Here is a 19882-nt window from a genome sequence, read left to right as displayed (position 1 = left end):
GACACCAGCAATCCTACCATCATGTAAAACAATTACAGGCTTTCGTTTCACACTCACTTGGGGTACTACCATCCTGCCAAGCAAGTGTGAAACGAAAGCCTGTAATTGTTTTACATGATGGTAGGATTCCTGGTGTCTTTTGTCTGTCTCATAAACATGCAAGATTTCAGGTACGTCTTGCTACTTCTACTTACACTTATGTCACACTACACATACATGTACAAGCATATATATACACACAGATATATCAGATCACTTTCTAGTTGTAGCTACACTGAGAGTAAAAGGTAGATGGGATACAAGGAGAATAGAAGCATCAGGGAAGAGAGAGGTAAAGGTTTATAAACTAAAAGAGGAGGCAGTTAGGGTAAGATATAAACAGCTATTGGAGGATAGATGGGCTAATGAGAGCATAGGCAATGGGGTCGAAGAGGTATGGGGTAGGTTTAAAAATGTAGTGTTAGAGTGTTCAGCAGAAGTTTGTGGTTACAGGAAAGTGGGTGCAGGAGGGAAGAGGAGCGATTGGTGGAATGATGATGTAAAGAGAGTAGTAAGGGAGAAAAAGTTAGCATATGAGAAGTTTTTACAAAGTATTAGTGATGCAAGGAGGGAAGAGTATATGGAGAAAAAGAGAGAAGTTAAGAGAGTGGTGAAGCAATGTAAAAAGAGAGCAAATGAGAGAGTGGGTGAGATGTTATCAACAAATTTTGTTGAAAATAAGAAAAAGTTTTGGAGTGAGATTAACAAGTTAAGAAAGCCTAGAGAACAAATGGATTTGTCAGTTAAAAATAGGAGAGGAGAGTTATTAAATGGAGAGTTAGAGGTATTGGGAAGATGGAAGGAATATTTTGAGGAATTGTTAAATGTTGATGAAGATAGGGAAGCTGTGATTTCGTGTATAGGGCAAGGAGGAATAACATCTTGTAGGAGTGAGGAAGAGCCAGTTGTGAGTGTGGGGGAAGTTCGTGAGGCAGTAGGTAAAATGAAAGGGGGTAAGGCAGCCGGGATTGATGGGATAAAGATAGAAATGTTAAAAGCAGGTGGGGATATAGTTTTGGAGTGGTTGGTGCAATTATTTAATAAATGTATGGAAGAGGGTAAGGTACCTAGGGATTGGCAGAGAGCATGCATAGTTCCTTTGTATAAAGGCAAAGGGGATAAAAGAGAGTGCAAAAATTATAGGGGATAAGTCTGTTGAGTGTACCTGGTAAAGTGTATGGTAGAGTTATAATTGAAAGAATTAAGAGTAAGACGGAGAATAGGATAGCAGATGAACAAGGAGGCTTTAGGAAAGGTAGGGGGTGTGTGGACCAGGTGTTTACAGTGAAACATATAAGTGAACAGTATTTAGATAAGGCTAAAGAGGTCTTTGTGGCATTTATGGATTTGGAAAAGGCGTATGACAGGGTGGATAGGGGGGCAATGTGGCAGATGTTGCAAGTGTATGGTGTAGGAGGTAGGTTACTGAAAGCAGTGAAGAGTTTTTACGAGGATAGTGAGGCTCAAGTTAGAGTATGTAGGAAAGAGGGAAATTTTTTCCCAGTAAAAGTAGGCCTTAGACAAGGATGTGTGATGTCACCGTGGTTGTTTAATATATTTATAGATGGGGTTGTAAGAGAAGTAAATGCGAGGGTCTTGGCAAGAGGCGTGGAGTTAAAAGATAAAGAATCACACACAAAGTGGGAGTTGTCACAGCTGCTCTTTGCTGATGACACTGTGCTCTTGGGAGATTCTGAAGAGAAGTTGCAGAGATTGGTGGATGAATTTGGTAGGGTGTGCAAAAGAAGAAAATTAAAGGTGAATACAGGAAAGAGTAAGGTTATGAGGATAACAAAAAGATTAGGTGATGAAAGATTGAATATCAGATTGGAGGGAGAGAGTATGGAGGAGGTGAACGTATTCAGATATTTGGGAGTGGACGTGTCAGCGGATGGGTCTATGAAAGATGAGGTGAATCATAGAATTGATGAGGGAAAAAGAGTGAGTGGTGCACTTAGGAGTCTGTGGAGACAAAGAACTTTGTCCTTGGAGGCAAAGAGGGGAATGTATGAGAGTATAGTTTTACCAACGCTCTTATATGGGTGTGAAGCGTGGGTGATGAATGTTGCAGCGAGGAGAAGGCTGGAGGCAGTGGAGATGTCATGTCTGAGGGCAATGTGTGGTGTGAATATAATGCAGAGAATTCGTAGTTTGGAAGTTAGGAGGAGGTGCGGGATTACCAAAACTGTTGTCCAGAGGGCTGAGGAAGGGTTGTTGAGGTGGTTCGGACATGTAGAGAGAATGGAGCGAAACAGAATGACTTCAAGAGTGTATCAGTCTGTAGTGGAAGGAAGGCGGGGTAGGGGTCGGCCTAGGAAGGGTTGGAGGGAGGGGGTAAAGGAGGTTTTGTGTGCGAGGGGCTTGGACTTCCAGCAGGCATGCGTGAGCGTGTTTGATAGGAGTGAATGGAGACAAATGGTTTTTAATACTTGACGTGCTGTTGGAGTGTGAGCAAAGTAACATTTATGAAGGGATTCAGGGAAACCGGCAGGCCGGACTTGAGTCCTGGAGATGGGAAGTACAGTGCCTGCACTCTGAAGGAGGGGTGTTAATGTTGCAGTTTAAAAACTGTAGTGTAAAGCACCCTTCTGGCAAGACAGTGATGGAGTGAATGATGGTGAAAGTTTTTCTTTTTCGGGCCACCCTGCCTTGGTGGGAATCGGCCAGTGTGATAATAATAAAAAATAAAAATTCTTGTTCTTGTTTATTCCTCTTATCTCAATGGGGAAGTGGAACAGAATTCTTCCTCCGTAAGCCATGCGTGTTGTAAGAGGTGACTAAAATGCCGGGAGCAAGGGGCTGGTAACCCCTTCTCCTGTATATATTACTAAATTTAAAAGGAGAAACTTTCATTTTTCCTTTTGGGCCACCCTGCCTCGGTGGGATACAGCCGACGAGTTGAAAGAAAGAAAGACATGTATATGTAGCGTGACCTAAGTGTAAGTAGAAGTAGCAAGACATACCTGAAATCTTGCATGTTTATGAGACAGAAAAAAGGACACCAGCAATCCTACCATCACGTAAAACAATTACAGGCATTCGTTTTACACTCACTTGGCAGGACAGTAGTACCTCCCTGGGTGGTTGCTGTCTACCAACCTACTACCTAGGTATAGAATTTATATTTTATCCAATTTTGTCTGATTACAAAATTTTCTCAATCCTCAATGGCAGCAATATAAGGCTATCTTTTTATATATTACACCACTTGCATATAATACAATACAGTTATATGAAGCATGTGTTCTGGAAAAATAGCAAGTACTAAACAGTGTTGGATTAAAAGTCAAACTGCAGACAAATTGGGTAAAACAAGAGTGCTGCTGGATGCAACTCTACCCAACCCATGTGACCACATCTGTAACTACAGTACTACCTTATTCCACTAGCTCCACTACACAAGGTTTCCATCGTTATGTCTCTTATTAGACTGATAAAACCTGTGGTGGGCATGATATCTCTCTCAATAAAGATACCAAGTGTTGCTCATGTCTTTCTTATTCATCAGCTAGTCATATATCTGGATATACACCCAGATTGGAGCCTGAGCTGCCAAGACATCTGAGCTAAGAAAAAACATGTGACCTAAATCTTTGGTCCATCAAGATCTACAGAATAAGGAATACGATCACAACAGAAAATACTCCAAGAAATAGACAAAGTACAAAAGGAGTCTCTGAACCAGAAGATTATTTTCATAAAAAAAGCAATAAACCTATACAAGTTATAAAACAGTGTTCAATGGAGGAACCTGAATAAGAGGTCATAAATGGAACACGCATAACCAACCAGGCCACCAATATTAAGATTTGTAATTACACTCATGGGGAGAGTGCTAAACCCACTGGGATCATACAGCCCTTGAGGGACAGGCATTCAGGTGTGATCCAAGAAAGAGGAAGTACAGAACAAATTCCTCAGACCAAGAGTTCATCACTAGCATCAAGAAACCTCCTTTGAGGAGGGAGACAAATATTACGAAAAACGGCAAATAAAGATTAACAGAGCATTGGAAAGAGCTAAACAGTAAGACAGCAGAAACTGACTCCAGAAGTAAATTTAGAGGAGCCAGAGTTCTATAGCACATCACTCCCATGCAAACCCCTTAAGAGAAGTTGCTTGATAGTGGTGAGGGACTCTTCATTTAAGGAATTGGAACTGTGCTCCAATTCTTTGAATCAAGCCGCCTGAATGCCTTCCCTTTTACCCCAGGTGCTGTATGAGACCTACAGGTTTAGCACTCCCCCCATTAACATAAGAATCCCTCACAAACTCAAATAGGTAACTACATCACTTTAAAATTTTGTAGTAAATTAGATTTAAAATACAAAAGCACATTAGTTGTAAACTGTAATACAATAAGAGTTAAAAAAAAAAATAAATTATAAGACTATTACCATACAACAACACTGAATACATTCTTTAACATGTAATGAATATGAATAACAAAATCTAGAATGAAGTCATCAACTTATCTCAATCAATCAAGCTCATTACTGCTTACCAGGAAATTCTGCTAAATTGAATTTCAACTTTTACAATATCAAAATACTAAATACTATAAATTCCTATTCTCACCTTTTTGCCATCTTCAATCCACAGCAATGTTGGGTAACCCTTCACTTCATACTCATGGCAAATATCCCGAAATTGAGTGCAATCTAGTTTTCCAATTGTAACCGACTTGTCATGTTCAAAAGACTTCGCCAGGGATTCCCAAGTTGGAGCAAGTCTCTTGATAGGGGAAAAAAAAGAAAGTTAAATATACAAATCACAATTAAAAACACACTATACAGATTCACTAAATTATTTAACCCTTTCAGGGTCCGTCCCGTAGATCTATGGCTTTATGTTCAGGGTCCAAACCGTAGATCTATGCCAAAATTCTAGCGGCGTCAAATTTAGTACAAAAACGCTGGTAGGCCTACATGTGAGCGAACGGGTCTGCGTGGTGTGTGCGCTGCAAATAAAAATTCTAAGCGCCCGCATAGCATTGTGGGAATGCCGGCTCAGTTACCTTTGTTTACCATTCCTCGATGCAAGGCAGCTCTCACTCCAAGGAAAATTGGGACTCTCCTCTTCCTATCTGATAGTTCTGACTCTGATGGAAGTGGAAATGAAGACGAATTCTTTAGCTTTGATCAGTTAGTGACCGAAAGGAATGACCAGGATATCGATAATAGTGCAGAAAACCCTGACGATCCTCAACCTTCTACCTCTGGTGGGGGCACTCCTCAGTCACGGTCAGTTGTACCTCATCGCAAGGGAAAACTATTATTTTCGTGTGGCCAGGCCTCTGACTTCAGTAATGATGATGATAGTGACGTGGATTGTGATTTTATTGCTCTTGACGATCATTTGAGTAGTGATAGTGAGGAAACATATTCACCAGTGAAGCGTCGGTTTATACACCGCTGCATGCGCTCGGGTCGTGTTCCCTATGCAGTGCCCAGGGAACAGAGTACATCCCGTGGCCCTACACCAGGAATAGACAGTGAAAGTGAGGATGATGTGGCTACACTTGGCATGGATAGACCACAGGCATCAGTAGGTGGTGGTAGTGGTGATGGTAGTGCCATGGCCATGCATGACTCACCAGCCCAGGCTGGGACCCACGCTGCTGACTCCTCAGTTCAAGGACAAAGTGGAGCATCAGCCACCAGCCCACCACAACCACAACTACCAGCACAACCAGCCTATGATGTCCAGTAACCACCAGCAAACTGTATCTGGGATTGGCAGCAAAATCCCAATTTTGTTCCCAAGCCCCACTACTTTGATGACTCTCAAAGTGGAATTCTACCTACTTGTCCCCTTGGAACCACTGCCAATGAACTGGAATTTTTTGAATTATTCTTTGACCAGCCCTTGATGGAAACTATTGTCAGGGAAAGTAACAAGTATTTTGAGTACACCATGGCAAATACGATGATATCACCACAGTCAAGACTACACCGGTGGAAAGAGACGACTGTTGCAGAAGTGTATTTGCTTTTTGCAACAATAATGCTTATGCCTCATGTCTATAAGCATAATATAAAATCATACTGGTCCACAGATCGGCTAATTTGTACCCCGGTCTTCAGTGAAATCATCCCAGTGAACAGGTTTATCTTACTGTTACGTATGTTGCACTTCTCTGACAAAACCAGGCCTGACAGAAGTGACAGGTTATACAAGATTAGAAATGTTTTTATGTATCTGAGAGAAAAGTTCACCATGTACTTTTATCCATTCAAGAATCTCGTACTTGACGAATCTTTGATTTTGTTCAAAGGTAGGATGTCATTCAAACAGTGACTGTGACAGTGGCCTGGTATTGGATATTGTTGTATACACGGGAAGTAAACATTGAAAGATACCAGGATGTTATTGAGTATCTCAGGTGATGTAGTGAGAAGCACGATGGCACCTTATCTTGGTAAGGGGCATACATTATATACCGATAACTGGTACACAAGCCCTTTACTAAGTGATTTCTTGTGACTGAACAAGACAGACGTGTGTGGCACAGTGCATTCTAATCGTAAATATATGCCCAGGTTCAACGCAGGTGCTCGTGGTGATGAGGTGCAGGTGTTTACTGCCAATGACATCATGGCATTATGGTGGCATAACAAACGAGATGTCACATTGTTGACAACCATTCACCGTAACGAAATGCAAGACGGTGGCAAAGTTGATAGAATGACTAATGAACATATTCGAAAACCAGTAACAGTGATTGATTATACACAAAATATGCCCTTGGTTGACAAATGTGACATGCAGATTGGCTTTGTTGATTTGTGTCCGTAAGAGTTACAAGTGGTACATGAAACTTTTTTTCCATCTCATGGACATTTCAATGCTCAATGCATATAATATGTACCAAGTGAAGACTGGCAACAGACCACCGTATGGTGAATTTTGTTTGTCTGTTGTCAGACAGCTCATAATGAAGTATACCAGGTAACAACACCTACTATACAACAAGATCCTCGAACACCTCAGGATATACCCAAGCGTTTGAGGAGGGAAGGTGATCATTTCATAATACAGCTTCCTGCAACTAAGAAGAAATTTGCCCAGAAGAGATGCATTGTCTGTGCACAAACAAAACGACGGCAACAAAGACGCAAACACACTCAGTTTATGTGTGAGGACTGTAAGGTACCTCTGTGCATGGTGCCTTATTTCAAGGAGTTCCACAAGCTCCAGCAGTTCTAAAAACATGTCCAGTGATTGTAAATATGTAAATATATGATAGGACATTAGTATTATACAAGATTTGTGCATGTTTATTGTAATAAAGTTGGTAGAATTACCGACAATATGTAAAGTAAAAGGACACAAGTGCAACTAATGTGACATTTATTGTGGCAACGTTTCGCTCTCCAGGAGCTTTATCAAGCTTGATAAAGCTCCTGGAGAGCAAAACGTTGCCACAATAAATGTCACATTAGTTGCACTTGTGTCCTTTTACTTTACATGTTTATTGTAATAAACAAGTGGTAAACAATATGATAATAACTTGAGTGCGGTTATTGTGTTCAATACAGTGAGTTTATATATATACATTATATATAGTATTGGTCTCTCAGGCCTCAAATGTTAGTAGAAAAAGAAAAAAATTAGTATAGAAAAAACTATAAAAAACGTAAAATAAAGTAATGTGCGTATGTGGAAATCGTCGATGTTGCCGCCACCCGGTCATTTTGGGTCAACTTCTCGGCACTGTATCTCTGTAAGTACTGACGGAATTACGCTCTCGCAAAGTTAGCAACCTCGGCAGTATTTACAAATTGGTGATTTCACCCACTTTGAGCCCTATTTTCGGCTAATTCCAATGTTCCAGTTGACCAAACTCATAGCTATTTCTTTAGAACTACATTTTTTCTATCAACTGAGTACAAGAAACTGCCCATTTACTTATTTCAACTACTCAATAACGTGGTCAGAAATTTGCAATTTGGCCAATTTCATGAAAATTAAAAAATGACAATTTCAAATTAGGGTCCAGAATGAACAATGGAGACATTATTGGCTCTAAAATAACATTTTCTTTGTTCATCAGTCACGTCTCCAGGCCCCTCTGATATTACTTTTGCTTTCTATTTTGAATTTTTATTCAAACAAAAAATAGATTTACTGTTATGCAGACTACTGCAATATTGTAATAATTGTATAAATAATGTCACCCCATTCATGACAACATATTAGAATGGCTACTTGGACAATTATTGGAAAATGACATCATTTGTTTACTTTTGAACATAGGCAAAAATCAAACATTTCCCCTACTTTGAGCTCCATTTCCAGGTTCTTTTCATAGTAAAACCAATCAAAATCACCTCTATTTCTATAATATGTTTTCCATTCTATCAAAAGAGACCAAGAAAACAAGAATATAACCACAAATATCATACAAAAATAGACCACAAAGTCGGCATTTTAATTAAAAAAACGGTCGGAGTTTTTTTTTTCTCATTATGCACTGCGTGCTGCAGGATTTTTTTTATATGGTGCACACTGACCACACAGACCCATTCTCTTACATGTGGGCCTACCAGCTTTCTCCTGCTTGATTTGAAGCCGCTACAATTTATGAGTACGTATATATACATCAAACACGGTGGCTCGTAAGATGTACATATACGACCGAAACAGTCAAAGGGTTAATTCACCAGCCGTCTCCAACAGAGGCAGGGTGACTAAAACAAGAAACACTAAAGTTTTTCTTTTTACATTTAGTAATTTTCTCCATGGGGAAGTGGAACCGAATTCCTCCATAAGATAAGATAAGATAAGATAAGATTTCGTTCGGATTTTTAACCCCGGAGGGTTAGCCACCCAGGATAACCCAAGAAAGTCAGTGCGTCATCGAGGACTGTCTAACTTATTTCCATTGGGGTCCTTAATCTTGTCCCCCAGGATGCGACCCACACCAGTCGACTAACGCCCAGGTACCTATTTGCTGCTAGGTGAACAGGACAATAGGTGTAAGGAAACGTGTCGGAATTTCCACCCGCCGGGAATCGAACCCGGGCCCTCCGTGTGTGAAGCGGGAGTTTTAGCCACCAGACCACCGGGCCACAATGCGTGTTGTAAGAGGAAACTAAAATGCCAGGAGCAAGGGGTTAGAAGAGTTAGTAATTTATACAAAAGGGGTTACTAGCCCCTTGCTCCTGGCATTCTAGTCACCTCTTACAACATACATGGCTTATGGAGGAAGGATTCTTTTCCATATCAACAAGAAAAGGATGTGTATACTTGTAAGCAGCCTCGACCTGTACATCTGTTTATCAAACTTCAGAGACAGTAAAGAGAGAGAAATGAAATTTAATGGAACAAAGTTTCACCCATACAATGGGTTAATCAATTCACAGCTAAACCTGGTAAGGGAGGGCAAGCATATAAATAATAATCAGGTGAAGAGGAAATGAGACGTGAGCAAGATCACATTGATTCCTCAACACCACAGAGGTGTTCTGGCAAGATGCTTAGCAAAATTGCTATAACTGTTGTTCTGGTTGAAGTCGTTTGAAATTCTAAGATGATTCTTCTTCTCTTGGTAATGATTTCCTAAGTAGTTGTGGGAATTACAGCAGTGTAACATACAGGGTCTGTACAGGTTGTAAAATCTGCAGGCTTCCTGGAGTTTTGAAATTCATTGCTTCATATCTTGATGTCTTAAATACATAATTTCATCACAGTTGTTACATGGTATGGTGCATTGTACTGTATATCCTTGCGGTAACTGAGTCATGCTGGCGGTGTTTCTCTGGTTGTGTTCTTGATGGCAGTAAAGGCTGTGAGCACTATGATAGCTTTAGCAATGGAGATCTTTTAGACGTGTTTAGAATTGTGCATATCTTTTCAGTGGCATCTGGAATGGTCACATCTACTTGATCAAACAAGACAACACAAAAATACACAAACATATTCACACACACTCACTCTCACACACACACACACACACACACCTAGTAGCAATCAGTGAAGAGGCAGGGCCAGGAGCTGAGTCTCAACCCCTGCAACCACAATTAGGTGAGTACACACACACACACACACACACTCTCTCGCTCTCCCTCTCTCTCGCTCTCCCTCCCTCTCGCTCTCCCTCTCTCTCGCTCTCCCTCTCCCTCTCCCTCTCTCTCGCTCTCCCTCTCTCTCTCTCCCTCTCGCTCTCCCTCTCTCTCTCTCCCTCTCCCTCTCCCTCTCCCTCTCCCTCTCTCTCGCTCTCCCTCTCTCTCGCTCTCACTCTCGCTCTCGCTCTCCCTCTCTCTCCCTCTCCCTCTCTCTCGCTCTCCCTCTCCCTCTCTCTCGCTCTCCCTCTCCCTCTCCCTCGCTCTCCCTCTCCCTCGCTCTCCCTCTCCCTCGCTCTCCCTCTCCCTCGCTCTCCCTCTCCCTCGCTCTCCCTCACTCTCGCTCTTCCTCTCCCTTGCTCTCCCTCTACCCCCCCCCCTCTCCCTCTCCCTCGCTCGCTCTCCCTCAATCTCCCTCTCCCTCCTTCTCCCTCGCTCTCCCTCCCTCTCACTCTCCCTCCCTCTTGCTCTCCTTCACTCTCGCTCTCCCTCACTCTTGCTCTCCCTCACTCTCGCTCTTCCTCACTCTCGCTCTCCCTCACTCTCCCTTACTCTCTCTCTTCCTCACTCTCACTCTCCCTCATTCTTACTCTCACTGTCTCATGGATGCCCAAAAATTACGGATAGTAGCAAACCCTATATACAAGTCGTTTTTCGCTTACATGCATTTTTTAACAAACCGGCTATATCCCACAGAGGCAGGGTGGCCTAAAAAGAAAAAGAAAAGTTTCTCTTTCTAAACTGAGTAATGTATACAGGAGAAGGGGTTACTAGCCCCATGCTCCTGGTATTTTAGTCACCTCTTATGATACACATGGCTTATGGAGGAAGAATTCTGTTCCACCTCCCCATAATTAAAAAATGTCTTGGCCTATTGTGAGTACTCACCGGCTTTTCTGTTCTTCATTGTTGCTGTGATGATATAATGATGTGACAATGATACAATGCCTGTGATAATGAGATGAATTGAGGTGATGATATAGGCATTGTGACACTGTGTTAGGTTATTGAGAAACAAGTCATGTACTGTAGTATATCCTCTCCTTACTTAGCTACGTACTCATTTACCGACGACTCAGACTTATGACTGGCTCTCTGACCAGTATGCATACCTAAATACAGTGGACCCCGCGTTACGTTAAATCTGCCATACGAAGCATTTTAACACAAAAATTTTGCCTTGTCTCACAATAAAAAACTCGCCTCACGTGATTAGTCCGGGACGTGTCCCACGTGTGGCCCCAGTGCCAGTGTTTACAAGCCAGCCAGTGCGGTTGCATCCATGCATACATTCGGTACATTTCACCTTATCCCGGTGTTTTTTGTGCTTGTAACTGCAAAATAAATCACCATGGGCCCCAAGAAAGCTTCTAGTGCCAACCCTGTGGTAAAAAGGATGAGAATTAGTATGGAAATTAAGAAAGATTCTGAAGGGTTTGGGGCTAACCCTGAGAAGCCTATGCCAGTTGTGCCTACTTCAAAGATTAAGGAAATGTGTGCAAAGTGGGTTGAAGTGCAAACTTTTATGGATGAAAATCACCCTAACACAGCTATTGCAAGCCGTGCTGGTGACTATTACAATGACAATGTTGTGCACATGTGCATCTCTTGGGTATCTTTATTGAGGAAACGTTTCGCCACACAGTGGCTTCATCAGTCCATACATAGGAGAAACTTGAAAAACAGGAGGAGAATGAGGTAATCAGTCCCTCAACCTTGAGTCGATGTGGTCAGTCCATCAATTCTATTCAAGATTGATGGACTGACCACATCGACTCAAGGTTGAGGGACTGATTACCTCATTCTCCTCCTGTTTTTCAAGTTTCTTCTATGTATGGACTGATGAAGCCACTGTGTAGCGAAACGTTTCCTCAATAAAGATACCCAAGAGTTGCACATGTGTCTAATTTATCAACGTGTCGGTTCTCTGAACCATTCATCTACGACAATGTTGTGCCCATTTTAGGCAAATCTTAAAGGAACGGGAGGTACACACCTCTATGAACAGATTTGTTGTGCGACAGAGGTCCAGTGACTCTCAAGCTGGTCCTAGTGGCATTAAAAGAAGAAGGGAAGTAACCCTGGAAAAGGACTTGATACCTCAAGTCCTAATGGAAAGGGGATTCCCCTTCTAAACAATAACTTCCACACTCTCCCTTCCTCCCATCCCATTAATCATCACCAGAGCTTCAATAAAGGTAAGTGTCATGTATTCTATTCGTAGTAGAGTATTAATTGTGCATGTCTTCTTAAGTTTGTGTGTATTAAAATTAATATTTCATGTGGTAAAAACATTTTTTTTAAGACTTTGGGGTGTCTTGCACGGATTAATTTGATTTCCATTAATTTCCATTATGGGGAAAATTAATTAGCCTTGCAATAATTTCAGCTCACGATGAGCTCTCAGGAACGGATTAATATCGTAAGGCGGGGGTTCACTGTAATGTATATTAGAGCTGATTTCCTCTATTCTGTTTGTTACAATATATAGTGCACTACTGAATATACATTTAAAAATATACTAAAAGTGTTATATATGGTGCAAATGTGACATTAAAACAATATCAAAGACAGTTGACACAAACCCACTACCATTATAGTATGCTCCTTGCACAGCGAAAAATTTGTTTACCAATGTGGTCTTAGGAACAGAACTCCGTCGTTAAGTAAGGAGAGGCTGTGCTGAGCATGATGGAGTGCGAAGGTTTTGCCATGTTACTCAGAATGGTGTGCAATTTGAAACTCATGAATTGTTTATTTACAGAATTTTCCATTTAACCCTTTCAGACCCCTAATCTGAAATTTGTCCACAGGATCCAAGAATATTCAAAAAAATTTTTGTTATTTTTCTTATGAAATGGTAGAGAATCTTTTTCTGAAGGCCATAAAGCAAAGAGTACAAAATTTGATGGAAATTTGACAAAATTACACTCACAACGAATTTTGCTTTGTCAGCAATATTTACCCATCGGTGATATTGCCTACTTCGACTCCCATTTTAAGCCAATTACATTATTCCAGTTGACCAAATTCTAAGCACAAGAAATCACCCAATCAACTATTTCAACTACCCAATAAAGTGATTGGAAATTGGTAATCTGACCAATTTCACACAAAGTTTAAAATATTCCAATTTCAAAATAGGCTCCAGAATAAGCAATACTGGCATTCCTGGCACTAAAATAACATTTCCTCTGTTTATTAGTTACATTTCCAGGCTTTACAAATGAATTCCATTTAGATTTTTAATTCACATAATGAATTTTTATTCACACCAAAAAATAGAAGATTTAGTGTCATGCCTCTCCTCACTTAACCCCTTCCGGGTCCAAGGCCAAAATGTGAAGTGGTGCACCAGTGTCCAAGAATTTAAAAAAAAAAAATTAGTTATTTTTTCTTATGAAATGCTTGAGAATCTTTTTGTGAAGGTAATAAAACAAAAGGTACAAAATTTGATGGAAAATTTACGAAATTATGCTCTCACGAATTTTGATGTGTCAGCGATATTAATGAATCGGCCATTTTGCTGACTCTGACTCCCATTTTAGGCCAATTACATTATTCCAGTCAACCAAATTCTTAGCTACTTCACTAGTATTACTTCTATTCTATCGATTGAGCACAAGAAATCGCCAAGTCAACTGTTTCAACTACAAAATAAAGTGATCGGAAGTTGGTAATTTGGCCAATTTAACACAAAGTTCAAAATATTCCAATTTCAAAATAGGGTCCAGAATAAACGATGTAGGTATTCCTGGCACTAAACTAACATTTCCTCTGTTCATTAGTTATGTTTTGAGGCTTTACAAATAGATTTCATTTTGATTTTTTATTCACATAATGAAGATTTACTGTTATGCAATATTGTAATAATTGTATAAATATCATCACCACATTTGTGAATGTATATTAGACCCACGAGCTGGCGTGTATTAGACGTGTGAGGTCGTTTGTTTACTCTTGAACATCAGCAAAAATTTAACATTTCTGCTACTTTGAGCTCAGTTTCAAGCCATTTCCAGTGCTAAAACCAATCAAAATCATCTCTATTTCTGTAATATGTCTTCCATTCTATCAAATGAGACCAAGAAATCGCAAATACAACTATAAAAAACATACGAAAAAACACTGCAAAGTCGCTGTTTTAATCGAAAATCATGGTCTCAGTTTTTTTCTCATATTATACACAGTGTGCTGCAGGATTTGTTTTATGTGGTGCACACATACCACATAGATGTATTCTCTCATATCTAGGCCCAAATGTACCACTCACAGTTTATCAGAGTGAGCTGAGCTCATGACGTAGATCTACGGTTCGGACCCTGAACGTAAAGCCGTAGATCTACGGGACGGACCCTGAAAGGGTTAAGAGGGTGACGAACCAAATTTTTTTTTTTTGTCCAATTTCAATGGAAGTTTTACTGTGAATTAAGCAGTATTTGAAACCTAGACACTGTTTTTAGTGCCTTTTTCCTTACAGTTAGATAGAAAAAAATAAATAGTGCCCTATTCTATAGGGCTTTAAACTCTCTGCCCACTACAAAATTGGTAAGACATAAAATGTTCTAGTTGACATCAGATGAAAGATAATGAGTTAGGTAATCATATTACACAGACATTTGAGCGAAATGTCAATAAACTGCATTATACAAAATGTTGAAATATTCTTCTTCTTTCTTTCAACAAACCAGCCATATCCCACCAAGGCAGAGTGGCCCAAAAAGAAAAACAAAAGCTTCTCTTTTTAAATTTAGTAATTTGTACAGGAGAAGAAGTTACTAGCCCCTTGCTCCCGGCATTTTAGTTGCCTCCTACAACACACATGGCTTATGGAGGAAGAATTCTGTTTCACTTCCCCATGGAGATACGAGGAAATAAACAAGAATAAGAACTAGAAAGAAAATTGAAGAAAACCCAGAGGGGTGTGTATATATATGCTTGTGCACATACGTGTAGTGTGACCTAAGTGTAAGTAGAAGTAGCAAGACGTATCTGAAATCTTGCATGTTCATGAGACAGAAAAAAGGGCACCAGCAATCCTACCATACAGGCTTTCGTTTTACACTCACTTGGCAGGACGGTAGTACCTCCCTGGGTGGTTGCTGTCTACGAACCTACTACCTGCAATGTTGAAATGTGTTTTTTTTTTTTTAAGGACTTTTTTGGGAAAAAAAATTCAATAAAAACAAAACAGTAAAATATATTGCAAACCACCTATGTAATTCAATAGAACCATCATTCCTCAATAATGTGTTAAAAAAATCATGATGCTCCTATAAATACTGTTTCCATGAGAGGGAAAATAATGTCTAACTTATTCCTGAGTTATACATAATTATGTTTTATGTAAAGCTCTACAGTTATGGCCTGCCAAATCTGCTCATGTTGCACCCCTCCATCCTTGTTGACAGCCTGCAGGCTACTGAGTTACAATCTCTCTGCACTCTTCACTTCAGTCCTCGCAGAAGTTGCCATGTAAAGTATTTAGACTGAAACAATCAAAAATTTAAATTTTTGGAGTAAAAAAAAAAATACTAATTGCCAACATGTCCTCTTGCTGACAGCAAGAATAAAAAAAATTACATTTTTGGAAAAACATACCTTAAAGTATGATAGAAACAAGCTGATTCCATCCAGAATTATGCACTATTTTTTGGTAAGAAAACACTGTTTTCCATAATTTCTTAATTTCATTTTTTATTCGCTCCAAAAAGGTGCATTGCAGGTAGTAGGTTGGTAGACAGCAACCACCCAGGGAGATACTACCATCCTGCCAAGTGAGTGTAAAACGAAAGCCTGTAATTGTTTTACATGATGGTAGTATTGCTGGTGTCCATTTTTCTGTCTCATAAACATGCAAGGTTTCAGGTACGTCTTGCTACTTCTACTTACACTTAGGTCACATTACACGTACATGTACAAGCATATACAGGTACCATCCGACTTACGACCAAGTTCAGTTCCGAGAAACTGGTCATAAGTCGAAATGGATGCAAGTCGAACTTTACTACTGAATCTCAACATCACATTTTTGTAATGACTTTATTTTATTGTTTTATTTTGGTATTTCATGTTTTATGCTGTTAGTACTGTATTTTATACTGTAAGGTTTAGGATAAACACTGTGTACAACATAAATAGTTGTTTATTTCCCAGAAATTTGGCATAAAAAACACGGTCCTAAGTCGAGTGGTCATATGTCAAGCAGGTCGTAAGTTGGATGGTAGGTGTATACATGTATACACACCCCACTGTGTTTTCTTCTATTTTCTTTCTAGTTCTCATTCTTGTTTATTTCCTCTTATCTCCATGGGGAAGTGGAACAGAATTCTTCCACCGTAAGCCATGCGTGTTGTAAGAGGCGACTAAAATGCCGGAAGCAAGGGCCTAGTAACCCCTTCTCCTGTATAAATTACTAAATTTAAAAAGAAGAACTTTCGTTTTTCCTTTTGGGCCACCCCACCTCAGTGGGATACGGCTGGTGCGTTGCCCCTTTAACAATGGAGTTCTGTTCCTAAGACCACATTGTTAAACAAATTCATTGCTAAGCGAGGAGCATACTATAATGGCAGTGGGTTTGTGTCAACCATCTTTGATACTGTTTTAATGTCACCTTTGTACCATTTCCGTATAACTTTTCTGATATTTTCTTCTTCTTTTTAGTAATCTGTACAGGAAAAGGGGTTACTAGCCCATTGTTCCTGGCATTTTAGTTGACTTTTACAAAACACATTGCTTACAGAGGAAAGATTCTTATTCTACTTCCACATGGATATAAAAGGAAAAATAATAAGAACAAGAACTATTAAGATAAAATCAAAGAAAACTCAGATGAGTGTGTATAAATAAACGTGTACATGTATGTGTAGTGTGACATAAGTGTAAATAACAAAAAAAGGCACAATACCTAAGTGTAAGTAGAAGTAGGAAGACGTACCTGTAATCTTGCATATTTGTGAGACAGACAAAAGACACCAGCAATCCTACCATCATATAAAACAATTACAGGCTCTTGTTTTACACTCACTTGGCATGACGGTAGTACCTTCCTGGGTGGTTGCTGTCTACCAACCTACCTATTGGGTCACTCTGCCTCGTGACAGCCAACTTGTAAAAAAAAAGATATATTTTTAAATGCTTATACAGTAGTGTACTGTATACTGAAATAAACAGAATAGAGGAAATCAGCTCTAACATACATTATTTAGGTATAAATACTGGTCAGAGAGCCCATCATAAGTTCAAGGCATTGGTAAACAAGTACATCACTAAGTGTATTGGACCCATGACGTCATTTGTTTACTCTTGAACACTGGCAAAAATCAAACATTCCCTCTACTCTGAGCTCAGTTTCAAGCCATTTTCAGTACTAAAACCAATCAAAATCATTTCTATTTCTGTATATATACACACACATCCTCCATGGGAAGTGAAAAAGAATCCTTCATCCATAAGCCATGGATGTCATAAGATTAGACAACTATAATGCTGGGAACAAGGGGCTAATTACTACTCCTCTATAAATTACTTAACCACCCTGCCTCTATCTTTGGGTGTGTACAATGATATTTTGATCTGACACGCATCACAACTTAAAACATTTCATATGTAATCCACCCACCATGCTTCACCCTCTACCCACACAAGTATAAAATGCTGAATTTGCATTACTTCCCCTTTATCATATTCACACAAAAGTGTTAAACCTAATGGGTCATTCAGTGCTGCTGCTCCCATGAAATACTGGAAGCACTAGCAATAAATAGTATCTTGTAAAGTAAAAGGACACAAGTGCAACTTTACATATTGTCGGTAATTCTACCAACTTTATTACAAATACTATCTTCACTTGAACTAATATAGCATGCATACCAGTGAACAAGGAAGGTTTCTCACCTGACAGTGTCCACACCAAGGTGCATAAAACTTAATGAAGTGTTTGCCATTTGGAACCATAGTCTTAAACGTGGCATCAGTGTGCTCGACCAAGCCAGTAAGTGCCTCTGGAACTGATTCATGCTCACCATCCTAAAAACAATACACAATTAAAATTGTCACCCAATTTATACAACTACACACTTTTTTATTTTGAAACAAAATACATATAATAATAACTAAATGCATTTTTGCTGTACAACAGAATTTAATAAACAGTAGAATCTTGTACATCATGTGGGTTGTGTTACTAAAACATGTACCTTACACGAAATAAAGACATAAGGGCCGAAGACCACACAGAAAAAATATTGTTACATTCGACACTTTGAGAACCAAACAAATTTTTTGAAATTTTGTAATTTTTTTTTTTTTTCAACAAGTCGGCTGTCTCCCACCGAGGCAGGGTGATTTATCCCCCCTCCCAAAAAAAAACAACTAATACTTCGCATTGTAGCTGCCATTGGCCTTAATGAGATTTATGCAGTACAGTAATAAAATATTGTACTGCACTGAACCTGTAGCTAAAAAAGTTACATAAACCCATTTGATCCTATTTTTATTATTATTTTATTATTACCACACTGGCCGATTCCCACCAAGGCAGGGTGGCCCGAAAAAGAAAAACTTTCACCATCATTCACTCCATCACTGTCTTGCCAGAAGGGTGCTTTACACTACAGTTTTTAAACTGCAACATTAACACCCCTCCTTCAGAGTGCAGGCACTGTACTTCCCATCTCCAGGACTCAAGTCCGGCCTGCCGGTTTCCCTGAATCCCTTCATAAATGTTACTTTGCTCACACTCCAACAGCATGTCAAGTATTAAAAACCATTTGTCTCCATTCACTCCTATCAAACACGCTCACGCATGCCTGCTGGAAGTCCAAGCCCCTCGCACACAAAACCTCCTTTACCCCCTCCCTCCAACCTTTCCTAGGCCGACCCCTACCCCGCCTTCCTTCCACTACAGACTGATACACTCTTGAAGTCACTCTGTTTCGCTCCATTCTCTCTACATGTCCAAACCACCTCAACAACCCTTCCTCAGCCCTCTGGACAACAATTTTGGTAATCCCGCACCTCCTCCTAACTTCCAAACTATGAATTCCCTGCATTATATTCACACCACACATTGCCCTCAGACATGACATCTCCACTGCCTCCAGCCTTCTCCTTGCTGCAACATTCATCACCCATGTTTCACACCCATATAAGAGCGTTGATAAAACTATACTCTCATACATTCCCCTCTTTGCCTCCAAGGATAAAGTTCTTTGCCCCCACAGACTCCTAAGTGCACCACTCACCCTTTTCCCCTCATCAATTCTATGATTCACCTCATCTTTCATAGACCCATCCGCTGACACGTCCACTCCCAAATATCTGAATACATTCACCTCCTCCATACTCTCTCCCTCCAATCTGATATCCAATCTTTCATCACCTAATCTTTTTGTTATCCTCATTACCTTACTCTTTCCTGTATTCACTTTTAATTTTCTTCTTTTGCACACCCTACTAAATTCATCCACCAATCTCTGCAACTTCTCTTCAGAATCTCCCAAGAGCACAGTGTCATCAGCAAAGAGCAACTGTGACAACTCCCACTTTATGTGTGATTCTTTATCTTTTAACTCCACGCCTCTTGCCAAGTCCCTCGCATTTACTTCTCTTACAACCCCATCTATAAATATATTAAACAACCACGGTGACATCACACATCCTTGTCTAAGGCCTACTTTTACTGGGAAAATAATTTCCATCTTTCCTACATACTCTAACTTGAGCCTCACTATCCTCGTAAAAACTCTTCACTGCTTTCAGTAACCTACCTCCTA

The 19882-nt window shown here is 39.9% G+C and overlaps 1 protein-coding gene across 2 annotated transcripts in view; it reads right to left on the bottom strand.

Moving 5' to 3' along the window:
• prtp (thioredoxin domain-containing protein pretaporter) overlaps positions 1–19882 on the bottom strand; it is a 54772-nt gene that overhangs the window by 21901 nt on the left and 12989 nt on the right. For both annotated transcript variants that reach the window (XM_053793829.2, XM_070098974.1), the window contains 2 exons: positions 18003–18134; positions 4618–4773 (listed from right to left, as the gene is read on the bottom strand). In XM_053793829.2, the coding sequence (XP_053649804.1) occupies positions 4618–4773; positions 18003–18134 (288 nt within the window). The remainder of the gene's footprint in view (positions 1–4617; positions 4774–18002; positions 18135–19882) is intronic.

Source organism: Cherax quadricarinatus, chromosome 65, assembly GCF_038502225.1.
Source record: "Cherax quadricarinatus isolate ZL_2023a chromosome 65, ASM3850222v1, whole genome shotgun sequence".
In the NCBI taxonomy this organism is placed as follows: Eukaryota; Metazoa; Arthropoda; class Malacostraca; order Decapoda; family Parastacidae; genus Cherax; species Cherax quadricarinatus.
The sequence above is the reverse complement of the archived record's forward strand: the minus strand, read 5'-3'. Positions and strand labels throughout refer to the sequence as shown.